General features: G+C 54.0%; 1 protein-coding gene across 2 annotated transcripts in view; it reads left to right on the top strand.

Annotated features, from left to right (window-relative positions):
• Positions 1-2,567: 2,567 nt before the first annotated feature.
• Positions 2,568-26,413, top strand: part of DISP3 (dispatched RND transporter family member 3) — a 47,360-nt gene continuing 23,514 nt past the window's right edge. The window contains exons 1-3 of one of the 2 annotated variants that reach the window (XM_045987983.1): positions 2,568-2,896; positions 21,459-22,563; positions 23,440-23,659. In XM_045987983.1, the coding sequence (XP_045843939.1) occupies positions 21,462-22,563; positions 23,440-23,659 (1,322 nt within the window). In that variant the 5' untranslated portion in view covers positions 2,568-2,896; positions 21,459-21,461. Of the gene's footprint in view, positions 2,897-16,679; positions 16,757-21,458; positions 22,564-23,439; positions 23,660-26,413 lie in introns of those variants that run through there. The other variant, XM_045988060.1, reaches the window with a different exon arrangement.

Raw genomic sequence — 26,413 nt, 5'->3', positions numbered from 1 at the left:
AAAGGGATGGGAATGAAGGACAAAGCAGCCCTTTATAGCTCAAACCCGTTACAAAAGAAGCTTTTAAATTAGTCGTGAAGACAGAGTATAAGGGAAGCTGCTTATCGGCACCAAGAGGCATTTAAATCAGACCCAGGAAGAACTTCCAGCAGAGAGCACTGGAGCGGGGCAGGGGGGGTTGGGGGTTGGGGGGTGAGAGTGTAGGGAGGTAAGGGGGAATATGGACTGTGGGAGATGGAGAATCTCAGTCTCTGCCTCCTTTCTGCGGGACAGATAACTGAGGTCAAGGAGGCTTCAGGGAGGTGCCCTGAGGTTGGGCAGGGATCTCTGAGTCCAGCATCCCCAGTCCCCCATAAACACATGTCCTGCAGGCAGAGCGGGGAGTGGGGGGAAGGAAGTCTGAGGACGAGGCCCCGCGAGGAGGCTTCTCACGACTTTCCACACCGGCGCCAGCTCCCGCTGCCGCCACCAGTTCCACTTTATGGCAGGCGTATTTCAAAGGCCCGGTTCCATTTGCATTTTTAAAACTCTGCTGATGGCCTGGGAAAATTGCATCCTTTCAGTGTTCTTGGGCACCACACTCCCCACCTCCTCCCCCACTCTGTGGGCCTCTGCCTCTGCGTCCTCAGCACCCAGAAATCCCTGGACGAGGGCAGAGCAAGCCCATCCCTTACTGGAGATCATCTGGAGACCTCCAGAGGCAGGGAGGGCTTGGGTGTGGTTAAGGTGGTCACAGCTGTGGCTTGCTAGGTGGCATGAAGCTAGGACCCCCCCCATCTGCTAAAAATAGTTTAGGGGAGCGGGGGCTGTGTCCCCAGGTGCGGGCTGGGGGTGGCACAGCACTTTGGGGTTCCGCAGTGGCATTCCCTACGGATCTGTCAGACCGAGAGCTACAGTCCTGGAGGCTTGGAGAACTTTAAGGAGACTTCTGGAAGCAGCAACTCCAGGAACCAACCAGGAAGAGTAAGCCATTCACCCAGCAAAGAAAACCCTTTGCTCTCAGCTGGGCTTGGGAACACATGTTGTATCTCCCCTATTGCTCCCTTAAAAACCAATCTTTACCCTGTTCTCCTTCCTCCCACTCTCTCCCATGGCTCCACATTTTCTGGCTTCCCTCTGGGATGTGGCAAGAGAGACTCGAAGTGTGCACAGTGGTGCCAGGTCTGTTCCTTTGTACTCCTATGTCAGATATGGCCACTGATCTTGGGGGGCAGCAACACACATACTCCCCACTTCTCAGGAGAAGGCCTCCTGTCTCTGTCCCCCGCCCCTCAAGCTCAGGGTGGCACCCTTTGAGTCAGGAGCTGCTTCCAACCCTAAATGTTTTCAAGGCCAGATGAAGCCACTGGGAGTTTCCTAACAGGGTTGGCCAGTCCGGCAATGGCTCCCCTGAGGATCCTGAGCACATGGGGAGCGAGTGCTGGGGCAGGGACTCTGGCTCGGGTCATTTGCTTCTGCACAGATGAGCTCTCAAGGCATCCAGGGTCATAAATATCAATGTGTCCAGTTGGCAGCGAGCCAGCGGGTACAGCTCCCAGGGACTGGACACCACAGAGCAAGAATGACAGGTGAGCCATAGGGCAGGAGCTCCACTCAGCACCCTGGAGTTAGAGGTCCCTTCAACTCAGCTTTCCTCTTTTAAAGAGAAGGGCTGGAGAAACCAGCGTGGGTTGAGTACCTGTGTGTGAGTGTGGGGCTTAGTGTTTCATTTTAGAATTCTCTCCTGTTCTTATCCTTCCCAGAAGCTGGGAACTTGCTGCAGGCTGAGTGTGTTTCCCCCATCTCTGTATTCCCCGCTCCTCTCCGCACACACTCTGAGGATGTATGATAATCTGGCTCACCCCTCACACAACAGTGGTGGTGGCCTCCCTTCTTCCTGGCTTCCGTAAGGAAAACCTCTGCGTTCTGCAGCTGGCGCCCTGTGGCTACCCCGCTTTTGAGGCGACCCCCTCAGCTTGCCCCAGGTGACACTGATGTTTATGCCTTCTGAGCCCTGATGGACAGAAATGGGCCGGGCACTGGCCTTTGCTGCCCAGTCCCTTCTCCTTTGGCCCTTTGGACGGGGGGTGTCAGGCAGACCACGTGCTAAAGCTGGAGGGATGCCCGGTCCCAGGAGCTGGCATGGTTCTGGGCTCTGGTGCCAGGAAGGTGAATAAAGGAGGGAAGAGGGGATGGCGCCAGGAGCCCGGGTTTGGCAGCTCCCTCCGGAGAAGACCCGGGGATGCCCTCGAGTGTCCGGACGACTGGTGATCTGCCAGGGTTGTGCGGAAAGCGGGGGGAGGAGCGCAGGCCAGAGAGAAAACTTGGAGGCGGGGCAGGAGTCACGGCCTGGGCCGTTTGCAGAGGCTTGCATCGACCCCCAGAGGTCGCTAGGCCTCTCGCAGCCCCGCCCGCCGGCACTGGGAGCCCGGTTGTACCACGGCGCTGCTCCCGCAGGGGGAGAAGCGGCCACCGCGGCACCTGGCGGCGGACTCCAGAGACAGCAGTGCGCGGCGGACCGCAGGCCCTCACCGGCCACTGACGCAAGGCCAGGCGGCGCGGCGGCCGGAGGCGCCAGTGGCCTAGGGGCAGTGCAGCTCCAGAGCTTGCCCCGGACACCCCCACACCCCGTGGTAGCAGCCGGGACCCAAACAAAGGCGGGCGGCGAATAAAAGGCGGCGGCGGCGCTGAGTGCTTGGATTGCGCGCTGGGGACCAGGATCTGCACCAGGCTGCGCGCGGTCTGTGCTCTCTGGAGTGGAGCGGGGAACCCCGGCCTCCTGCAGCCCCGAAGAGCTTCTCACTGAGACTTCTGCGAGGGGACAAGTCCTCCCGGCGGGGTGGCCGCAGACCCCAGCCCCTCCCGTGCGGCTCCTTCCCGCGCCCGCGGCTCAGCCAGCTCAGCTTGGCCAGCCGAGGTGAGTGCGACGGCCGCTGGGCGCCATCCGGGTCGGGGCTGGGGGATGCTTTGCTCGGAGGAAGGGGCAAGCCCTTCGCGCCGCCCCACCCCGGCCTGCGCGGGGCTGTGTGTGAAGTTCTCTAGCTCTCCAGCCAGCCCTGGGTGCAGGCCTTGGCGTCCCCGGGAAAGCCAGCTGGTGGTGGGCAGAGCCCGGAGATTGCCCCCCGCGGCCCGGCCCCAGCTGCGCACCAACTCCTCCCGGGGCCGGAGCAGCTTCGGTCTGCATGGGTCAGTTTGACATCCACAGTTGGCGAGATTTCCGATCTCCGGGGAGGCTTCCGACCTCCAGCCCTCTGCTCGTCCTCGCGGGTGGATGACTGATTCCATAAAAGTTGAGTGTCGGTCTGGAAGCTGCCCGGGATCCGGATCTCGGCCAGGCTAGAGCAGAGGGAGGAAAAGGTTAATGACCTCTCCATCCACTCCCCACCTTAGCGCACTCGTGCTTTCGGCCGGACGTTTCCCGAGTCCTGGAAAATTAACCTGGTTGCGGGTCCTGTCGGGCGCGCGGGAGCTCTGAGGCAGACTGGGCGGGCGGAGGAAGCCGAATGCGAAAGGGTGCCCGGGCCCTGTGGAGAGGCGAGTGAGGGTGGAGGTGGGCCGAGCAAGGCGGCAGTGGTGGCGCTGAGGCTTGGGGTAAGATTCTTGCCGCGAGTAGCGCAGAGTCCCGTGAGCCAACCCCGCCGCTGGGAGAGAACTTTCCCCAACTCCCCGGGGAGATCCGCAGCTGGGACTGGGAAGGCGCCTCCTAGGAAGACTTGGAGACTTCCTTTCCGAGGCAGCCCCCTGAGGCTGGACGCAGGTGCCATCCGTCCACGCCCCGGCTCAGCACCGCGGACAGCGCCGCGAGCCTGTCTTGGAGACGCACAATCCCCCGCGCACACGCCCACGGACCCAGGGTCCTCGCGCACACTCACACCGACCTACAGACCACCTGCAAACAATCCCCACACAGACTCACAGTCCACACATGCAAATATGTATCCGTTCACAGTCCACACACAGAGGGGCGATCCATGAGTGGGCAAACTCAAGTCTTGCCACAAACACTACCGTATGTGTGGCCTCTTCCTCCAGGTCCTGCTGTCTCTGGACATCTTACTAAGCCCGACTCCAGAGCTCCTCTCTGGGTGCTCGTAGAGATACCCAGTGATTCGCAGAGCTACCCAGGCTCCCCATACAACATACAAACACACACACACACACACACACACACACACACACACAATACACACATACACACAATACACACATACACACACACTTTCTTGGTGAGGGAAAGCAATCCCCACCCCTCACCCCCAACCCCCAGTGCAGACCTGAGCAGGAAGCCAGGCATCTGCCAAACAGAAGGAGAAGGCTGTGGCCCACTGCAAGCTATGGGCAGAAACCTGGCCTTACAGAATCAGGATTTTAGGCTCAGGATCCATTTTGCTCAGCTCACCACCCTCAGACCTGCTCCCCTTCCTCAGACCCTACTCCAGACAAATGTCCTACCACAGGGTACATGCCACTCTTTCTGCATCATTTTTTGCTAGCACTTTCTCTTTGTTTCCCTGCTCTGTTCTCCTCTCCTATGTATCTCTCTGTCCCTCCTCCCCGCCCCCCCCCCCCCACTGTCTTTCCCAGTTCCTCCTTCCCAGCTGCCTTCGCTCTCCACCAACTTCCCTTAGCCTGGGTCTGACCCAGTCAGTCTTTGCTCCAGTATGGACACAGCTGACCTTAGAGGGAGCTGACTTCATTCCCCAGGCAGATTCCATACCCCCAACCCACTCTCTGTGAAAGTCTGACACCGCTCCCCTCCCTGCCCATGGCCTCAGCAGCTTCTGGCCCCTCCCTGGGAACATGTCTAGGGCCGGATGCCCCAGAGCCCCAACAGTCTCTCCAAGGGGCTCCAAGATTCCTCTTGGATTCTGGAATCACAGAGGGCCCCCATCCCATGGGAATTTTGAAGGATCTGGTACCCATGTTCTGGCTTGCCCTTTGATACCTCTTCTGCTATTGCCCTTAATATCCAAAACTGTTGGAAAAGGAAGAGTCCCAGTGTGATGTGGTGGAAAGAGCACTGGAGTGGGAGTAGGGAGACCGCATTTTGTCTCAGCTTGGCCACAATCTCCTGGTGTGTCTTTGGTCAAATTACTTCCCTTCCCTGAGCCTTGGGCTTCCCACCTATGCAATAACAGGGCTGGCTGAAGTGAACCTCAAGGGTCCCTATTTAATCCTAATAATGAGGAACATTAACTCACTCTTGAGTGTGGGTGGGATTGAAAATCCGGGTGCTAACCTCAGAGGTTATAGTACCTTTCCTCCCTGCTCAAGGCACACGCCACTGATGAATTCATCCTGTCCCCTGAATGAGGGTTGTTCATATGACTTCCTTTATAGGACCAGAGATGTCAAGTAATGTTCTTGAGGTCACATTGCTGAAGCACATTCTCTGTTGAGGCAGACATTGATTCTGTATGAACCACTGGTTCTGCTGGTGGATGCTTGGTGAATGAATGAATGAATGTATGAGTAGTAGAGTAGGACCTTCGCCTGGGATCTCCTGACCCTCAGAGCCTTAGAATTATGGTTTAACCCCTTTTCTCTAACAGTTTAAGCACACTTATCTTGCCTCTTCCTCTCCCCTTCACTCATCTGGTCATCCAAAGGCAGATGGAGTTGTCTGAGTTAAGGTCCTTCCTCCCTGAGTTAAGGTCAACTCCGGGCTCATTGTAAATGACCACAGAGAAGACACTAGCTGAGAACACCATTAGAGGCCTGCCTGGTGGGTAGGGTCTTGGCAATCAGCCCCAAATCCCTAAGACCTGGACCAAGTCAACTGTTCATGGGCAGCTGGCCAAGATCTGAGACCAGGAGGGAAGACAGTCACTGCTGCCATTTGACTGAGTGGCCTCTTCTTACAGCCCCATGAGCTGAGTTCTGCAAAATCGCCTTTACAGATGAGCACAGTGAGATGCTGATAGATGAGGTGGTTTCCCCAGGGCAGTCTTCCAGGCCGCTGTCAGTCATAAAAACAGGCACCCAGAAGTGGTGGTGGCGGCGGTGTCAGCCATGGTTGATAATGACATTATTGGTATTGATAATGATTAGCCTCTTTGGTTCCCCCCTCCTTGAAATTGTTTCCCCACCTGAACCTCTTCTACTCCTCCTCCCACCCACATATGGAGATACCGAGGGCTGGACCAGTGAGGCAGGGGTGTCACTGTTGGTGGGTCCTGGCTGAGAGAGAGCTTGTCATCTTAGATCCTCTTCCCCCTGCCCGCCCCACGCCCACCAGAGCATGTCTCCTGCCAGAGGAGCCGGGGGCAGTGTCAAAGTCTATCAAAACGCCCCTCCGAGCTGGGTTCCAAATGCAAAGCGCAGGGAAAATAAATAAAGAGGGCAGTGTCAGCCCGAAATAGAAACATGCACCAACTCCCAAATATGCATGTTTTCTGAAAGTCGCATTTCACGGGCAGACGGTGTGGCTCACACTCCAGCTGCTCGACAAAGGCCAGAGGCGTGGATGCTGCCAGGAGAGCCCAGGGAAGGTGGCAGAGCCTTCCCAGCGAGCCAGCTCCCTGCCCGGCCACGGGGAGACCAGACGGCCACTCTTTGCCCCTCACCAGCTGGAAGGCTCATGGGTAGGAGGGCTGCAATTCTGTGTGGGCATCAAAGCTCTTTGGAAATGGGCACCGTTCAAGGGTAATGGCCTCGGGTCCTCTGGCTTCCAGTGGGAGCAGCAGGCTGGTAATAACCGTGCTGATCACGATGCGGCCATGTGTTGAGTACGTACTAAGCATCTACATATACTGTTTCATCGACCTTATAACCACCTCGTGGAGTAGGGATCATTATTCCCATTTAATATACAGGAAAACCAAGGTTTGAGAAGTGAAGAGGCCTTGCCCGAGGCCATACACTGAGGAGAGGCCAAATGGGGGATTTTTATCAAATAAACCGAAAGTCCCCGTTTTGCCCACTACTCCGCATTGTTTCTGGCATTCATTCATCCATTCATTCATTGAATGAACAGTTTTTGTTGAGAAACCATTTACATGATGATTTTCAAAAGAATGTGAATTCCTCTGCTGGCCCCACCAAAGGTGAAGGGCGAAGGGCAGGGCTTTGTCCCGAGTTCAGCTCTGGCCATCTCTCAGGGACCGGGGGTGGGTACCTGTGGTTTCTGGGCTAGGGCCGGGAGTGGGGACTTTGCCTCAGTGTCTTGGACTCTGTCCCCAACCATGGGAGCCCAAACCTGTCTGCCTGTAGATGGGCTCAGGTGGGAGCCTCCTATAAAGCTTGAATTAGGAAAAATGATTTAACTCTGTGAGATGTCGAGGCTTTAAGAGGCCTCTGCAGGTGGGGAAGTGACTTCAGAGAGGGCGAGCTGCCCAGCATCATGCAGTAACACATTGGTAGCCAAACCTGAATGCCAGGGAGCCGGGCTGGTGTGTGTGTGTGGGAAGCATCCAGGGGACCCCAGGGAAGGAGCTGAGCCGATGCAGGTGGTCACTGTAATGTTTCCTTTCCAAGCACAGGGGTGAAATGCAGCTGGCTTGCGCTGCATGTCACACCAAGTCCTCTCCTCTGCTCAGAGCACCCCCACCTCGAGCCGGACCCTGCTCATAGGCCCAGGTCCCCAACTATGCATGATCATAACAATACAGAATATTTGTCATGTGCCAGACACTATGCTAAATGCTTTATACACATTGATTGATGGAATCCCCACAACAACCCAGAAGTAGGTGTTTTTATTCCACGGCACAGCTGAAGGGATGGAGGCTAGAGAGGTTGACTCACTCGCCCAAGGTCACACAGCTAACCAGGAGGTAGGTGGAGCCCACAGAGTCCCCTATTGGCAAGTTGATTCTGTGGGTAGGAAGGGGGAGAATCTGGAACCAAAGCCAAAGGGAAGGAGGAACTGATGGGCAGCAGCAGCAAGCCATTTATACTGTACCTCTAGGTCTTGTCACGCTTGCTGGCATTTGTGCCAGGAAGAACTGTGTCTCTGCCAAAACCTGGAAGGAAGAAGCCTGGCTCAGGGTCCCCGGACCATTCCCTGGGGGACTTTACCCAAGTGTCGGGTCTGGGTATGTTCCTCCCTGAACTCAGGGGGAAACCCACTGGGCAGGCGGAACCCCTAGAGCGTGTCCTTGATTCTAGTATCCTGTTTCCTTCCTTTGTTCCTCCCTCTGTGGGAACCAGACTGGGAACCTGGGAAATTCAGAAAAAGCCATCACGTGGCAGATCTAGGGTCTTGCTTTATGCAGTGAACGTGACCGCTGGAAAAGAGGAGGTGGCGGGGACAATGAGAAGGAGTGGCTTGGATTCTGATGCCAGCAGGTGCCATCTAGGTTTCTCATAGGGGATGCTCCTTGAGCCAGGGAGTGATGCCCTGGGAGACAGTGCCCAGAGGCTTAAACCTCCTCTACCAGAAAAAGACTTCTCCTTAGTCCCCCATCCCACACTTGTCTGCCCAGGCAGCCCCACTGTGTGCCAGACACTGGGCGCAGAAGTGGAAAAGCCTGTCTCTGTCCTTGTAGGGCTCACCAGAGTCTCCCATCCCCACCCAGCATCTCCTACTTGGAGCAGAAGTGATGGATGAAAACGATGGCTCCTCTAGGTCCCCTGCCAGAGGTAGAAGAGGGACCCAGGTGTCCTCTGGGGCTCAGAGGACATGATCCAATCAAGCAGTCATTCCAGGGTCAGGAGAAAAGCTTCCCACGGGCGGTGCCTGCAGCATGCTTGGGTGACCTTCCCAGCTTGATGTCTTGGTGGGAGATGGGGTGTGGTAGGGAAGGCTCATCCCCACCCAGCCATCTGCCCAGGCACCCGGCGCATATCCTGGCACCTGGACAGTGTGTCCTTTGCCAAACCTTCTCAATAGGGGAGACATTACTCCTAGCTGGACACTGCTCCTATCACAGACTAGAATGTAGGGATCTTCTTGTCTCTGGGAAAGGCAGCTTAGATGCGGCTGAGTTGGGCAAATGGTTTGGCGAACTGGTGTTCCTGGGATGTTTAGGGAGGGGAAACGTGTCCCTCTCCCCCATTTTGGCCTTTGTACTCTCCGGAGGATTTCGCATGTTCTTGGCTGGGTGGGCTCTGCAAGGTGACGCCTCCGATGATGACAATGATGCTAAGAACAGCCAACATATTTGGAGTGTTTCTACCTGCCAGGCACTGGCTTAGAGCTTATAGGTGTTACAACTCCATCTTCATACCTTCCTATGAGGACATCACTATTATTACTCCACTTTGAAGATCAGGAATGTGAAATGCAGAGTTACGAAGCAGCTTGCCGGTGAGCAGTGGAACGTGGGCAGGCTGGACTCAGGTGTCGTAAGAGCAGCCACCGTATGATGACCGAAGCTTTGGCCTTCGTATTAATTTGATTTGGGTCTCTTAAGATTGCAGCCAAAGTGCTTTTGGACCCTTCAGTAGTCTGAGCAATTTGTAGGTACGGGGCTCTGTCCTAGTTGACAGGGCAACATGGGTAGACCATTTGCTTGTCGACTGCCAAGCAGCCACACAGATCGTGTTTCAGATGTCCAGATGTGTGCAACATCTGGCAGACTGGCAGGCCTTGTCTGGCTTTCCTCCAGATGTTTCCCCCTTTTCATTCCATGTAGACGCAGCTGGGACTTGGATCCCTCTGGACATGACCGCATGTATGGAATCCCTGGTTGAAAAGTATTTGCTGGCTTTGAAGCGTCATCCTGTGACTTCCCGAAGGCAGGATGTGGGTTTCAGCTCCTCTCTGCCCTCCAGGACGGAGACACATTAGGGTAAGCTAGAGAGAAGTCAGGCTTTGGAACAGTGTCAGCCATCAGAGGAGGAGACCCCGCCCCCTCCCTTCTTCCAGCAGAGAAGCTGGAGAAGCATTGCGGGAAGTAGGCGCTGCGTGCTCCTTGTAAGGGTTCCTGACTTTCTGACCCAGTCTTCCAGAGGCTTTGAGCAGATGGTTCCAGAGTAACAGAGCCAGGAATTTGTGATGAACAGGGATGTGTCAGCCAAGAGGCATTCTTGGGCATGAATGAACATTAGAACAGATCTGAGGTGGGAAGGTTTGGAGAGACTTCTGGGGAAAAGGAGTTCAAGTAAAGATGACTTAATAGTGAGTCTTTATTTTATAGAGCGAGCATCAATGAGTGAATGAAGACAGTGAATGAATGAATTAGGGAGTGAGTGAATGAATGGGAAATGGGCTTTGATAGCCAGGCCCTGGGTTTGACAGAGCCTGACCCCAAGTACTGACAAAGGGAAGGGACCTGTTCTTGTCCCTGGAGCACCCGTCAGCACAGGATCAGGGAGATTGAGCCTGAGTCCTTGAACCTTGTCCTCTCACTCCTACCCTCCCCCCCCATTCTGCTGGACCCTCTGGTCACAGGGCCGCTCTGGCTCTGGTCATGGCACGGATTGGAACCAGGTTGCTGCAAAGCTGATAGAGGTGACCGTCCCAGCACCTTGAGAAATCGACGATGCTCTTCATCTTCCTAGCTGCTCCCTGAGCCCTAAGCCACCCCATTTTCTCTCTTGTCCCACTTCTGTGTCCTGGCCCTTTGCAGACTCCAAATGACAACTGGGTGGTATCTGAAAGCTCCTTGAGTCCAGCTCTCCCATTTGACAAAGGGAAGGAAGACTAGCCTGAGAGCCCAAGCAGATAGGAGACAGAGCCCCATGATTATGACAGGATTGGGGGAGATTTCCCACTGACTTGGGATAACACTGCACCATTGAGCAGGGTAGGGGTGGGGCAGAGAGGGACTGAGATTCTTGAGGCCAGGTAGCTTCACTGGGGTTCTCTCCCGGCCCCTGGGGCTGGGAGCAGCTGTTAGTTCCCCAGGACCTGAATCTCCCAAGCGTTTTATGGGAAGGGCAACAGAGTTGAGGAGGGAGGATACTTGGAGATCTGCGCTCCATCCCCGGCCCTCTGCTCGGACCGCCCAACTCTGACCCTCGATTCCTGTCTCTGTAGGCAGCCGCACCTTCACGGAGTGTGGGCTGAGGCTAAGAGCCACTGTCAGACTCCCCACCATGTCAGCGGCCTCTGTGCTGGCCTCATGTACACAGGGGTACAAGGTACCCCTCCTAGACTGACCTCTCGACCCCCCCTATAGGCACCTGAGCTGCCCATTGTCAGGGTAGCCAGGAAGCCCTTCCCCGGGGCCACTGACTTGTGCGGGCACCAGAGCTGCGTTTCCACCCAGACCCCCAAGTTGATGAACTTGCTTGTTAGTCCCTGATGCTTTCCTCCTCCCTTCCCTGGGGCCAGAGCTGAGTCTAGACTGCGGCCAGAAAACCCTGGGGGCAGACACTGAGAGAGAGAGACAAGAAGAGAGCAAGAACGAGCTCATAGGTGTGGCCACCAGTGGGGACCAGGAGGACTGAGTTTTCAAACATGTGAGACTCAAAATGGACTATAGTGAGAAGAGTATCAGGCTTATCCGAAATCTGCTTCAAATAAATCCCTTTACTTCTTTTAGCCTCCTTTTTCTTGTTTGCAAATTAGAAATGATTCCTAAGACTTGGAAACCCCTGTGAAAATGATCTACAAGCTAGAAGTTGCTGCAAGACACAAGACCATTCTGTCCTCCAGGATGGGACGGGGAGGGGCCGGAAGAGTGGCTTCTCTGGCCTGGGGACCCAAGGAGCCTCTAGCATCTCCGTGCTGCGCTTCTCTCATCCGGTGCTGGCCCCCTTGCCGCTCTACAAGCCCCAAGCTCTGGTAGCAGGGGCTGGGGGAGCCCTGAGGGTTCAGAGGGGACATTTGCCCTAAGGTTTCACCCTTCCCGCGCACCCCCCCCACCCCAGCCCTGGGCAGTCAGGCTGTGGTCCAACCTTCTTAGAGCTCCATCCCAGGCCACTTGTTGTGGCCTCTCTGTGGATCTGAGCACTTTGCATTATGTGCTTTGTATCTTTAGCTTCCTGTTTACTCCCAAGCTTGTCTTTTGAGGTGAGGGGCCGAGAAGGGTCTTGCCAAGTCCCTGGACCCACGGATATGGTCTGGGTGTGCTGGGGGGAGGGGAGGGATAGAGTCTCCAAAGTCACCCTGGAGCTAAGAACTGACAGGTGGCCACCTGCTGTGTCCCAGCGAAGCTGGTGGCACCGGGCACTCCGCTTAGCTGGTGTCACAGCAGGACCCTCCCTGCATGTCCCCAGGCCCTCAGTTGTTCAACAGCTTCTGAATGGGATGAAAGGGAGCCCTCTCCCCAGCCTTTGTCTCTGTGTCTTACAGCAGAGGCTGAGAATCCAAAGAGGGAGGGTTTGAGAGCATCTCTCCCCAGATGGGGGACCACCCTTCAGGGGTTGTAAGCAACTTGCTCTCAGTCGCACCGCCAGTGGCGGGGAGCATCCCTAATCCCAGCCCCTGGGGCTGCATTTACTGCCCCAGATGGGCGATCCTTGCTTCTGCCGCCTTCCTTGTCCCTGAGCTTTGAGCTGCCAGGAGAGCTGGCTGGAGCCAGAGATGGTAGGGGAATTGTTTTACATATTTGTTAATCAGGTCTCAGAGAGAGAGAGAGAGAAAGAGAAAGAGAGAAGGACCCCAAGCTCATCATCTACGAAGGAATCCAATTTGGCTTTTATGGCCATGGTTATTGGTTGTATTTTGTGGGGATCTTTTTATTATTATTATTTTTTTATTAACCTAGCAGTCCGGGGGTTGGGTTGCTGACTGGCTACCGGGCCCAGTGGGTCCTCCGGGCTCACACTGAAGTCCGAACAATGGCCAGGGACAGGGGGTGGGGAAGAGATGTTGGGAGGGGGACACGTTGCCTAAGGCATATAGTGAGGGTTTTTTGGAACCTTCCGACCCTTCAGGCAAGGGGGCACCCAGGGGCCTGGCTGTATTTTATGGACTCTGTAAGTGTTCCTCATTTTATTAAGCTTTCATTGCCTTTTCTTCAGAGATGCCAAGGCTGCTTGGCGGGCTCCAGGAGCCAGGACTGATGGGTCTGGGCCGTGAGGCCTGAACCCTTAGGCGGCAAGAGGTGGGGGGGAGAAGGGGGGAGGCGGGCAAAAGTGGGTCAGTCTGGGTATAACACCCCCTAGCAGTAGAACACAGAGGCTAAAATGATGGGGCTCTGACATTGGCCTGCAGAGGACCAGACCGTATCCCACCACCCGTGCACCCTGCCTCCTAGAACCGCGGCTGAATCAGAGATGACATAAATAAGTCAAGTGACCAGCGCTGGGCACATGGCAGTGCTTGGCGGAATCAGAGCTCCCTGCCCAAGCCCCTCGCACAGCTTCTGCCAGACAGTAAGCCCCTTGGCCTTCTCTTTCCTTTCACTGCTCGTTGAAGAGCTGGTTCGCAGATCTGGGCAGGCCTGTTTGGGCCCCTCTCTCTGGACATAGAATCCTGTTCCTGGCCCAGAGGCTGTCATTTCTTCCTTCCCCATGGCTGGAGGAAGAGTTTCTTGGAGGAGTAAGCCCTGGCCAGAGACCCAGAAGCCTGAGTCCACCCTCAGGACCAGGGGTGTGGAAAGCCTGCAGAGATGCAAGTGTGAGCCCCAAGCCAGGGAAACACCAATGGTTAGACCACCTGCTTGAAGAAGTCACTGGGGGTTGGGGAGGGGACCAGGGTAGCAGAGTCTTTCAAAGAAGGATCCTGGACCACCTGCAGCACACCCAGGGAAGTGGTATGACTACAAATTCCTGGGCCTCATCCTCAACTCCCCACCCCCTATCCCCCCTACCCCCGGTCCCCAGAGAGTCTGATTGACTGGACCTGGTGTCTGGCCTCGAAATTTGCATTTGAACAGGTGCGCCTGGGGCCTGACCCATGTTAAAGTCTGAGGGTCAAGGTGGTAGAGACTAAGAGTTGGCTCCTGCCAACTTCCACCCTTTCTCATGAGTAGAAGCCAGATTTAGGGCTCTCCCCATCTCTGAAGCTCATCACGATCATACTAGCAGCTGTGCCTCGGCGAGCAGGGTGTCACCATTACCATTGGACAGACGAAGAAACTGAGACCCCAGGCCCCCAGCGGGTGGCAGAACCAGGGTTTGAACCCAGGTTTATCCAACTGCAAAGTCCATGCTTAGTTCCCCACCGCCATCCCCCAGAATCAGGCCCCGGTGCTCTCAGTACCCCATAATCTTCTTAGTGATGGGGGGATGAGTTCGGTCCCCCTGAGCCCACTTAGAGAGAACACAGAACGGGAGAGGGTTGCAGTGCTCTCGTAACCATCAATACTGGACTCCTCTGGCACTGGCTGGGACGTTTCCCCGGGTGATATATTGACCAGAGCAAAGCTTGTTTGCCGGATATATATTGAGCTGTTGGGCTTACGAGCCAGTGCCCAGTTTCCTCACCAGCTGTCAACCCGGGGAGACCAGCTGTCCTTCATGAGCCCCATCGCTGCAGCCTGCCCTGCGCTGGGAAATGAGAGGCTAGACAGGCTCACCGCAGAGCCCCTGCCCGCTCCCTCTCCCACCCCTCCTGACTCCCGATAAATAAGCCCAGATTTTCTTTGTGGGAAGTGGCCATGTGCATCCCTCTGAACTTCCTGCCCTCTACTGGCACGTTTAGCTAATGAGGCTGGTGTTTCTTGGGGGGCAGGAGGTCTGAGGGGTGTAGGTGCAGGTGCTTCAGCCACAGCTGCAAAGCCGGGTTTCTCCCGTGCCCGGGGCAGGGAGGATAGGGGTGGGGGATTTCGGGTCCTCTTGCTGAGGCTCAGACACACCCTGAGAGCCACCTCGCTACGCCCCTCTGTCTACGGATTTGGAGGCCATTCCCTGGCTCTTTAGCCATTTTCATTTGAGATGCTGGGTAAGACTTGGGCTTTTTGAGAGAAGACTCTAGGAGACACCTAAGATCTAGCTGCTGAGCTGGGGCTCCCTGCATGACCCCCACTTTCCCTCTAGGAAATTATATTAGAAAGAAACAGAACCTATAGGATGTGGATGGATGGATGGATGGATGGATGGATGGATGGATAGATAGATTAGGGAGAAGATGGATGGATGGATAGATAGATAGATAGATAGATAGATAGATAGATAGATAGATATAAAATAATTGGCTCAGATAAGTATGGAGACTAAGAGGTCCCACGGTCTGCAATGGGCCACCTGAAGACCCAGGAGAGCCAATGGTGTAAATTCCTGCCCCAAATCCCGCAGGCTTGAGACGCAGAAGAGCCAATGTTTTAGGCAGAGCTTGAGGGCTGGAAAAGACCAAAGCCCCAGCTCCAGCAGCCAACAGAAGAAGCGCCCTCTCACTCAGCCTTTTTATTCTCTTCAGGTCTTCCACTGATTGGATGAAGCCCGCATTAGGGAGGGTCTTTTGCTTTACTCAGTCTCCACAGCCATACATTGGTCCGATGTCTGGGCGTCCCATGGCCCAGCCACAGAAAACTAACCACCAACCCATGTTCCCACCAAAGGGAAGACCAGGTTTCTGAGACTGGTGGGGACTTTCTTTAAGTCATGCCTTGAGCTGTCATGTACCGGAAACAGAATTGATGACACCTGAGTGATGTGGGGTCTTGTGGGGCCGGTGTAGGCTTGCTAAAGAGCTGTAGGTTTCCTTCATGGATATTGACATCTCAGCTCTCAAGGAACTTAAGGGCTACCTGGAATGGAGAAAAGATCATGGGCTTCAGAATCTGAAGATCTGAGGTTCAAACTCGAGTTTCACCTTTATTTGCTATGTGACCACAAGGGAGTCACTTAACCTCTCTGTTTACTGGCTGTCAAACGGGGACGTTTGTAATGCCTCCCTTGCAGGGCTGATGTGAGTACCAGAGAGAGTGGATAGAGCACCTGCTCTTGGTAGACAAGCAGTGGATTATTAGACTATGATTATCTTCATGGGTGGCAGTTCCCGCATTGAGCACCTTGGGCTCTTGGCTTCACCCCATCTGTGTGATACGGCCCCAATTTCACCACCTTGTCTCTAATACTTCTGCAGTCTCCTGGCCTGAGACGGAGTGCCCCAGTCTTGGAGAAAGGCTTGGGATTCAGGATGGCTGGCACAGAGCTGGGGCCTCTGGCGGGGGTTGGGGGGGGTAGCAGATTCTCAAAAGATGGGGCATGAGGACTTAGGATGTTGCTGCCCAGGAGGGACCTCCCTCTCTCGTCCTCCCTTCTCTGCCTCAGATGAGCTGAATTCGCAAAAGGACCAGACCCAGAATCAGGAAGCAAAGAAGGACACAATGTCCCTGCTCCAACATCAGGGGAAAATGGAGCTGTTCAGCACAAACTATCTCATTTTGAACTTGAGCCCAATTGCTCAGCTGAAGGGTAGGAGAATCAAAGACCCCAAGATGTTTCCAAGGACCAGTGTTGCTGCATGCACCAGGGAGGCAAAACACCCCGAGACAGGAAGAAAAAGCTGATTAGCTCCTAATTACCGTTAAATTATATATACATATACGTATTTTAAGTCAAATCTGCATGTCTAATGTGATCTTTTTTATTACATTTTAATAGTCTGGCTGGGATAAGGGAATGAAGAAGGAAGGTTTCTGTCACCCGTTGCAGGGAGGAGGGAAGTTATAATCAGGGTTGCAGGCAGCCTCTGGCCTGGGGTCTTATCCCTGGGAGCTGCTCTACAGGAGAGCAAGGAGGGGGCTGGGGGAGTCTTTGAGGCAACCCTGCCTCCCATCAAAGCCCCATTCTATCCAGGTGGGGGAGTCCATCTGGTTTGGGACTTGAAGAATGTTTCTTTCTCCAGACCTTAAAAATAGCTTCCCCATTTGGCTCTTCGGGTGCACATGCCTGGTTGTTCCCGGGGACTGCCAACCCCCCCTCCCCCGAATCTGACGATGGAGCAGACTGAGCACTCCAAGCCAAGAGTCCCTCTGCCACTGAAATAAGACCTTGGGTAAGTCCCTTCTCTTCACTGGGTCTCCGTTTCCCTAGCTGGAGGATGAAGGAGTTGGACTGGCTGTGCTCTGACGTCCCTTCTGGGGCCAGGGAGCTATGATTTACTCCCTGTTCATTTTCAAGACCTTTCTGTTCATCTCAGGGGAGCAGGAAATTTCCATACGCACTCACTCATCGGGCACTGGCCAGTTCCTTCTGCTGTCTAACCAGGGTCTCTCCTGCTGCAACTGTTACCCCTCCTCATTTTCTCTCCTTGGGGGACAGAGCCCTCACCCAGGCTGATTATAGTAACTCCTCAAAGAGTTGAAGGCTGTTACCAAAATCTCTTACACACACACACACATATTCTATTTTTAAATAACAGTGATTTCTCACTCTGAAAGTAAGGCTGCACCTGATCACTGCAGAAAAATTGGAAATAGACAAGTATAAAAAAGAAAATAAAAATCACCCATAATCCTCCCAGACTGAGATAACCACTATAAATTTTTCTTAATGCATCTACATGTGGAATTTTTTTTTCTGTTATAAAATTAAGGTTATACTTCAAATGTGGCTTTGGGTTGCCCCACACTTGGCCCTTAAAACTGGGCCAGCTTCTTCCTCCCTAGGCCCCGAGGATCTGCCATCCCTGCAAGCAGCTGCCCCTCTTGCTTCTGCCAAGAGGAGGGAGAGCTTGTTCTGTGGATGTGGGCCTCCCTTGGCTCATGGGCTCCTGGGAGGCCCAGAGTTTAATTCTGGCCATCTCTGTGAGTGAGCATGTGTGTGTGTGTGTGTGTGTGACAGTGCGGGAGAGAGAGGACATTAGTTACTGAGCAGAAGCACCCCCCAAGAGCCGACCCTAATGGGAGACCATAAAGGCACGATGGCAGTCAGCTCATCTTGGGCACTGCGGAGCTGTCCTTAGCTCCTTGCCATGGAGCAGCTGGAGCTTCTTGCTAAGCTAATCAATTCCCATCATTTGAGAAAGGAAAATAAGTGTGCAGTTTGCTGCCCGCCTTGTAGAAGGGCCCAGGGAGGTGGTTGCCCCCTGAGGCATTGCTGTCAACCCCCCACCTGCTGGCTGGGCCTCCCTGGACTTGGGGGAGGGGTGTCTCTCAGATCTCGCCCCCCCCTTTACTGGCCTACGGACTGGGACTTCTCAGCAATGTGTAGGGATGTCACACTCAGCAGGACCTGGATCTTCACCATCCCAGGACCGGATGGGTGAGACAGGGCCCCAGCAAGGGAGGGACATGCCTACGGCCACACAGAAAGTTGGTGGCTGAGCCAGGTCTGAAGCCAGTGTGGCCGACTACCAATCTGGTGTCATTTCCTACATGACAGCTTTTCTTTTCAGGGGTGGACTGAGAAGGTGGGCGGGGGGGGGGGGGCAGGGGGCGACAGACAACTCATCGAGTCTACTTTTTGCTTGTCTGTTTCATCCTCCTCAAGATCCTTCCCCCCTCCCACCCCCCCTCCCCCTGCCCAAGGAAGAAGTCACCACACTCTCAGCCCTGTGTTTGTATTGTTGAGTGACTATCCTCTGTGCAGGGGGAGGTCCTATCTAATATCTAACTCAGATTCTCCGGAGATTCCGTTGCCTTCTTTCATTCAACAGTATCTACTAAGCACTGATCACCACTCCCCGTCCCCCAACCAAGTACTTTAGGCCACATGGAACCCAGCAGAGAACATAACAGCCAAGTCCCTGCTCTCTTGGAGTTCATGTCCACCCAGCTGTGGTGCTCTCACTGGGAGGCAGAATGGCTATGCCCAATTTTCTGGTCATTTAAATCCAGCAAATGTTGTCTGCAGGGCATGGAGTCACACGTAGGGGACAGGGCTCCGTTGCAAATGTCCCAGTTACTGTTGCTATGTCAGCAGTCATCTCCAAGCTTAGGGATGTATGACAACCAATGCATTATGCTCATGTACTCTGGGGGTCAGGACAGGGCACAGGAGAGGCTGGCTTAGCTCTCCTCTACGGTACCTGGGTCTTCGCTGGGAAGACTTGAAGGCTTGGGTTACTCCTTGACCAGAAGTGTTTTACCCATGTGTCCGGTGGTTGATGCTGTTAGCAGGAGCTCCTACTTGTTGTCTCTCCTCCTGGGCTAGTCTGGGCTTCCTCCCAGCATGGCAACTGGGTTCCAAGGACAAAGTGTCCCAAGAGAGCCCGGGGGAAGCTGCCTTTCCCGTCGTCTCAGATGTCTCAGAGCACCACTTCTGCTGTGGTCTCAACACCACCACCATCACCACCCCCATGCTCCCGGATTCAAGGGGAAGGAATGCAGACACTACTTCCAGACGGGAGAAGTCTCAGTCATACCATGAGAAAACACATGAGATGAGAGAGATTGCTGTGGCCATCTGCGGCAGACACAGAGCCATGTGGGTCTTGCAGGAGTTCACAGCCTTTGGGAAGAAGCAGAGCATAAGAGAAAAGTAGCAAGTAGAAAGTAGAAAAGAGAAAAGTAGCAGTCTTTTCCCAGGCACTGTGGTCCGCCTGCCCTATACATCATTCAGACACCTCTGTGGAGGGTACTGTTAGCCCCGTTTTGCAGATGGGAAACCCGAGGCTCAGGAAGGCTACCCTGCCTGCCCTAAGTCGTCTGGCTGAGATCGGCATCCAGGTCTGTCTGCCTCCAAAGCCATAGTTCTTGACATTCTGCCTCTCCCTCCTTGTCCTTAAGTCATTTTTACCCCCCAGGTGCGGTGAGAAGCTGAGGCAGGCAGCTGGGGGCTTTGGATCTGGGAAGGCTTCTTATCAGAGGGGACACTTAAGCAAGACCTTGACAGACGCTTTCGACTCGGACACCTGGGGAAGGGAGTGGCTTTCCTGGTGCAGCAGCAGTGGGTTAGAGGATCCCCCAAATCACTCAGAGAATGAAGCTGTGGCCCAGGGACCACCACATCCACCCACCACTCATCAATATACTATAAACTCTACACCCCAAAAGCTGGGGACAGGGTGGGTAGACCCCAGAACAAAGGCAAAAGTTCCTCCACCATACGCCATCGGCATCCTCCTTCCAAGGCTGGGAGTGGGGCCAAGGTTCCCACCTGCCCCCACCTCCAAAGACCCACTTAGTTCTGCCTTTTGGAGGTAGGGAGAGTCTGAGCTGCCTCTGGTTCATGCTCAGGAGTTTCTGCTAATACAAATTGGGCCCCGGAGCAGATAGCATCCCCTCGGCAGGCTTGCTTTAGGGCATGGCAAATGGAAAGTTTGATTATCTCATCATAGGAATCTTGCATATTACACGAGCTGTTCCCACCTCTTCCAGGCCTCTCTCCCTTTCAAGTCTCCTGCTTTGCCCTCCTCCTCTCCCACCTACCCTTGCCCCACTCTATTTCTCTCTCCCTTTGTTTCCTTATTCCCATCTCTGTCTGCCCACCCCCACCCAAGTCCACTCTCCTCTCTCTCTGCTCTTTCCAACTGTCTCTCATCTCTCCCGTTTCCTGTCTCTCTGTCTCTGCTTCCCTCCTTCCCCTCACCCTCTCTTCCTCACTTTCTTTGGGCTGTCGGCAGCCCCCTCTCTTCCTGGACAGACCATCTAATTGAAATGGAGCACTCTAGAGAATGTTAATAGGAAAGGCAGCATTAATTAGCCAGCTCTGGCATAATTAGCTTCCTCTTCTCAATGCCTGGTGTCTAACTTGATAATGAGTCTCTCTCCGTCCAAACAGAGGACAGGAGGGACAAGGGGGACAGGCCATGCCTGGGGATGCTGGAAGGCCTCCTGCCTTCGGGCCACCCTGCTGGAGTCCTCAGGCTGCCCAGCCTGCCCTATCCTGCCAGGCCCTCCCGCTGCTTGTGCCCAAGTCTTGGGGAGACAGATGCCTGGCCCCGGCTCATGCCCAAAGGTTTGACGTTGCTGGAGCTGCATGTTAAGTGGTCTGAGTCTGACAAACAGTGGCTGCAGCTGCAGCGTCCCAAAGAGGGGGTGGGGAGCCATTGAGAGTTCTTGAGGAGCGCCGTGACAGGCATCTAGCTCTGTCACAGCCCCATGGCAATAGCTGAGCACATTACGGCCCCCAGAGGGGAGCGAAGAAATCCATTTATGTGACAGATAATGAGTAATATACTGCACAGACTGCATCATGCCCCAACCCTTGACCTTCCTTGCAATAGTGTGGGGCAGGGATGGCCACCTCTGTTTTATAGACAAGGACTCTGAGATTCAGAGAGGTTTTCCACACGGCCAAGGTTCAAACGACCAGGACCCAAATTCGGTCCATCTGATTCCAAAGATTGTGTTCTTTCCCTTCTACCCTGATACTTCTGCAAGGTACTTCAGAGTTGCTGATTAAAGAAAAGTGATTATAATGGAGTAACACTTCACATTGGCCTTGAGTTCTAAAATCAGAGCTTGAAGCAAAAGCCGGGAAATCATGTGCAGCCAAAGTTCCCCTTCGAAGAGCACTTACATGGGAAGGGATGTCTCTTCTGTCTGCAACTGGGTTGTGATTCTCCCTTTACTGTGACCTTGAAAGTCAAGATCTAGATGGGGGAGGTGTGGACAAATAACTTTTTTTTTTTTTTTTTTTTTGCTTTCTGAGTTGTGTATGAGTGATTGGATTCAGTTGAGTTAAATGCCTGCTTGATGTAATTCCATCGTAGTATTTGTGGACAGGGTCAATCCCCAGGGCTGGGCGACTGTAGCCATGGGGTACCATCCTCTCCATCTCTCCAGCCTGCTGACACTCTCCGTCTCCTGCAGGCTATGGACTCGGAGGATGACCCTTTGCTGCAGGATGTGTGGCTAGAAGAGGAGCAGGAAGAGGAGGAGGAAGCAACAGATGAGGCCTTGGGGAGGGCCCAGAAGCCAGGGCCGCAAGCTGGGGAAGCAGGGCAGTGTTGCTGGCGGCGTTGGACCTTGCCTGCCCGGCCCCCGGCCTCGGGTTTCTGGAGTACCCTGGGCTGGGCTTTCACAAACCCGTGCTGTGCGGGGCTGGTGCTCTTCCTGGGCTGCAGCATCCCCATGGCCCTGTCAGCCTTCATGTTCCTCTACTACCCGCCGCTGGACATTGACATCTCCTACAACGCCTTTGAGATCCGCAACCACGAGGCCTCCCAGCGCTTCGACGCCCTCGCGCTGGCGCTCAAGTCCCAGTTTGGGTCCTGGGGGCGCAACCGGCGCGACTTGGCCGACTTCACTTCTGAGACGCTCCAGCGCCTTATCTCAGAGCAGTTGCAGCAGCTGCATCTGGGAAACCGCTCCCGGCCGGCCCCCAGGCCCCCACGGGCAGTCCTTGCGGCCCCAAGGCGCCGCCGCCCAGGCCTGTCCCCCGACACTTCTGCGGACCAGAAGGCTGAAGCCAATCGGAGTGGGCGTCTTCGGCGCGAGGCCCCACCCCCGGCGGACCTGGCAGCCAACCAGAGTGAAGGCCCAATGAACCGGAGGCTGGAGAAGAATGGGCAGTGCCAACCCAGCGCTCCGCCCCCTGCTGTGGCTGCGGCCAATCAGAGCCGAGCCCGCCGAGGTGCCTCACGCTGGGACTACTCCCGCTCCTACGTGAGTGCCAACACCCAGACGCATGCGCACTGGCGCATCGAGCTCATTTTCCTGGCCCGCGGCGACGCAGAGCGTAACATTTTCACCAGTGAGCGGCTGGTCACAATCCACGAGATTGAGCGCAAGATCATGGACCACCCGGGTTTCCGGGAGTTCTGCTGGAAGCCCCATGAGGTGCTCAAAGACCTTCCACTGGGGTCCTACTCCTACTGCTCCCCACCCAGCTCGCTCATGACCTATTTCTTCCCCACTGAGAGAGGCGGCAAGATCTACTATGATGGCATGGGCCAGGACTTGGCTGACATCCGGGGTGAGCAGACCTGTGTGTGGCTGGGGGTGGGGCTGGATGGGGAGGGGCTCGTAAGGGGCAGGACCTCCGTGAGGCTGGGGGTTGGGTTTTCGTGGGGTTGAGACGAGGTGCTTTCGAAGCGCATAGGAAACCTGGCCTTGAACTCACAGCTGAAGGAGGATGGGGTGGAACCTGGCTGTGGGGTGGAGTCAGGCGGGAGCTGCCTGCTGGGCGTGACCTGAAGGTGACAGGTTGAAGGGCTGGGAGCAGGGTTGGGTGTGAGATGGGATTCGAGGGAGGCAAAGAGGGAGGTTTGGACGCATACCTGGGTTGAGGGAAATTGGGAGTTAGAGAGCATGGGCTGGGGCTTGGGCATGAGGTTCGTTAGAGGGAAGCCTGGGAGTGGTGGTAGAAGACTGGGCATCTAACCAGGGGAAGAGACTGGGGCTGAAGGGAGACCAAGGTGGGGTTAGTTCCAGGTAATTTGGGGATGAGACTTGAAGAGGGTTAGAGAATGGTCAAAGGGCTTGGGGGCTTAGGTGTGCCTTTTAAGGGAAACATGGACAGGGTTCTAGGGAGATGGAGGGGGACTGGAATGGGAAGGTGGAGTTCTAGGACTGCAAAGACTGAGCCTTGGTATCAGGTGAAGTTCACATGCAAATAAAATGTGAATTTATTGGGGGCTGCCTGAGCGGGTCTCGGGGGCTGCTGCTCGTGGTTAGTGAGTTCTTTAAACCCTCTCTCTGTCCCATTAGGGACAGTTGGAGGCAGCCTGAGGGGGAGGTTCCTACCTCCTTCGAGAGGAGTCAGATGGTGAGGAGGGCAGGGTGATGTTGATGGAGGGCTGGGGGGCGTTGACCCTCTGAGTTCCTTGGGCCCCCACCCCTGCCCCTGCAGGCTCCCTAGAGCTGGCCATGACTCACCCCGAGTTCTACTGGTATGTGGACGAGGGCCTCTCCGCAGAAAACCTCAAGAGCTCCCTCCTGCGCAGCGAGATCCTGTTTGGAGCACCCCTGCCCAACTACTACTCGGTGGACGATCGCTGGGAGGAGCAGCGGGCCAAGTTTCAGAGCTTTGTGGTCACCTACGTGGCCATGCTGGCCAAGCAGTCTACTAGGTAGGAGGTCCCAATGCACCAGTGTGTATTTGCCCTTGTGTATACCAGGAAAGGGCTGTGTTCGGGCAAGAAACTATCTTCTCGGGCTTCTTTTTCCTAAACCCCAGATCACGTGCTCTCAACCTTCTCCCTAGGAAGTCTCTCTTCCTGAATCAGGGGCAGAGCCAGGTGCATCCTCGCTGTCACTCTGACAGCTGATAAACCCTTTTCTTGATCAGTGCTAATGGGTACTGAACATGACAGCTTTGGCAGAGGCAGGGAATCCCGCAGCTCTTGCCCCTGGAGGTGTGGAGTACTGCTTTTCTCCTGAGATGGTGCTAGAGGGCTTTCTGGAAAGACTGTTGACCGGGGAGTATTGGCCTCTCTGCCTTTACTACCCAGGGAGATGGTTGGTGACTCGCTCTTCTTCTCTAGGCCACAGTTTCCCTACTTGTAAAATGGGAATGGTAAGTCCTGGTACCCTTCTGGAGGCATTAGGAGGAAATGATCCAAGAGATGTGAAGGTGCTCTCAGGCAGTGAGTGCTTTGGTTGTCCTTCAGACGTTGGGATATGTGTCTGCGAATACAACTAGGCCTGTCCTCACCCAGAAAGGGCATTAGATAGTTCATTTGTCAGTCCTGATGGACAACTGGAATGCCTCTCAGTCCACTGCCCTGACAGACCAGCCCCATACACAGGAGGAAATATTCTGCCTGAAATACCCTTGTTCCTCCATTACTCATCCATTAGTTTGAGCAACTACGTTGAGCAACGACTGTGAAAATCAGCTAAGATTCATGTGGTACAGAGCAGGTAAAAGCCCCTTATACACATCTCATTTAGTCTTCACACCGACCCAGCGAGGTAGGTGCCATTCTGAGTATCTCCATTTTATAGTTGAGGAAATTGCGGCACAGCACAGTTAAAGAAGTTGTCCAATGATAAATCCGTAAGTGGTGGAATGGCATGAAAATCCAGGCTTTCTGGGGTGCCTGCGTGGTTCAGTCAGTTAAGCATTCGACTCTTGATTTCGGCTCAGGTCATGACCTCAGGGTCCTGAGATGAACTCCGCATTGGGTGCGGATCCTGCTTAAGATTCTCTTCCTTCTGGGGCGCCTGGGTGGCTCAGTGGGTTAAAGCCTCTGCCTTCGGCTCAGGTCATGATCCCAGAGTCCTGGGATCAAGCCCCTCACTGGGCTTTGTGCTCGCTGGGGAGCCTGCTTCCCTTCCTCTCTCTCTGCCTGCCTCTCTCCCTACTTGTGATCTCTCTCTGTCAAATAAATAAATAAAATCTTAAAAAAAAAAAAGATTCTCTGCATATGCTCTCTTTCTCAGAAACAAACAAACAAAACAAAACAAAACCCAGGCTTTCTAATCTGGACTCCTTACCCTTTGTGCTTTTATGCCAGTCACTGCACTAGGAACCTTCTCCCAGTCATGCTTCTTTGCCAAGAAAACCCCTGTTCATCCAATAAGATACAGCCTGGGCAGATCAAAAGCCCACTCGCCCCCCTTCCACCATGCCCTTCCTTCTCCCTACAGGAGGCAGGAAAGAGCATACACTGAGGTAGACATATCTGGGGTCACATAACAGAGACTTCCCTTAGCTGTGGGAGTCCTAGTGGGTTCTTTCACCTCTCTGAGCTACAGTTCCACCGTGGCCCTTGGCAGTCTGTATTTTAGTTGTTTAATTCCTTGTCACTCAAAGGGCAGCCCTCAGATCAGCAGCATCAGCATCACCTGGGGACTTGTTATAAATGCAGAATCTCTAGGACTTTCCTTGACTTGCAGGATTCCCAGGTGACTTGTTTGCACATTAAAGTTTAAGGAAGTCTAGTTTCATTACATTTCAGTAGACTGGGAGTTTGTTGAGACTGGGATTGTTCCTGGCTCGCTTCTACAGGCCTAGCCCCTGTGCCAGGAACCCCTTAGTAGGGATTTGTCTAGGGAATGAACGAGTGGATGGGTGGATGGATGAATAAATGGGGGTGTTCCTGAGAAAGGTGCTTTGCTGGGTTGGGAAGCTGGGAGGGGCTGGCTGAAGAGGATCTTTAGGGTTTCAGATACTGACAGTTCCTTCTGTGTAATATGTTCAGCTGCTGAGTCAAAACCTCCACCTGTGTAGAAAAGCCTCTCGCCCCCCTTCCTATCCCTCTAGAGCTTCACAGGTTTGGTGACAAGCAGAGTCTCTATAGACTTGACTTCAGTATCTTCTTGTGGAATAATCAGATCCTTTTATTATTCTATTATTGGTTACCCATCAGGTGGCAACATGTACCTTAACTTATTGCAGAATACAACACATAATCTCTTTTACTACTTCCCTGATGATACTAGAATCTTAGAACATGTTCACTGTGCTTATATCCCTTCAGCCTTTGCATTTTGTTGCATGCCTTTTAATTCTATATACATTTAAGCCCTGTAAGACATTACATTATTACTTTACTGAGTCAGTACTCATTTATATTTACTCACATATTTACTTTCCCTGTTGCTCTTCATTACCTTCTGCAACTTCATGTTTCCCTCTGGAATCATTTTGCTTGTATCTGAAGAAATCTCTTTAGTAGGATTTTTTGTTTGTTTGTGGGGTTTTTTTTTTGGTTTTTTTTTTTTTTTTTGGTGCAGGTTTGCTGGTGATAAATTGTGTTGCTTGCCTAGAAAACATCTTTAATTTACTTTCATTTCTGAAGCATATTTCTGCTTGTATAGAATTATAAATGGGTAGTTTTCTTTTAATGCTTTAAAGTTGTTAGTCCATTGTGTTCTGA

This window comes from Meles meles, chromosome 1, assembly GCF_922984935.1.
Source record: "Meles meles chromosome 1, mMelMel3.1 paternal haplotype, whole genome shotgun sequence".
Lineage (NCBI taxonomy): Eukaryota > Metazoa > Chordata > Mammalia > Carnivora > Mustelidae > Meles > Meles meles.
The sequence above is the reverse complement of the archived record's forward strand: the minus strand, read 5'-3'. Positions and strand labels throughout refer to the sequence as shown.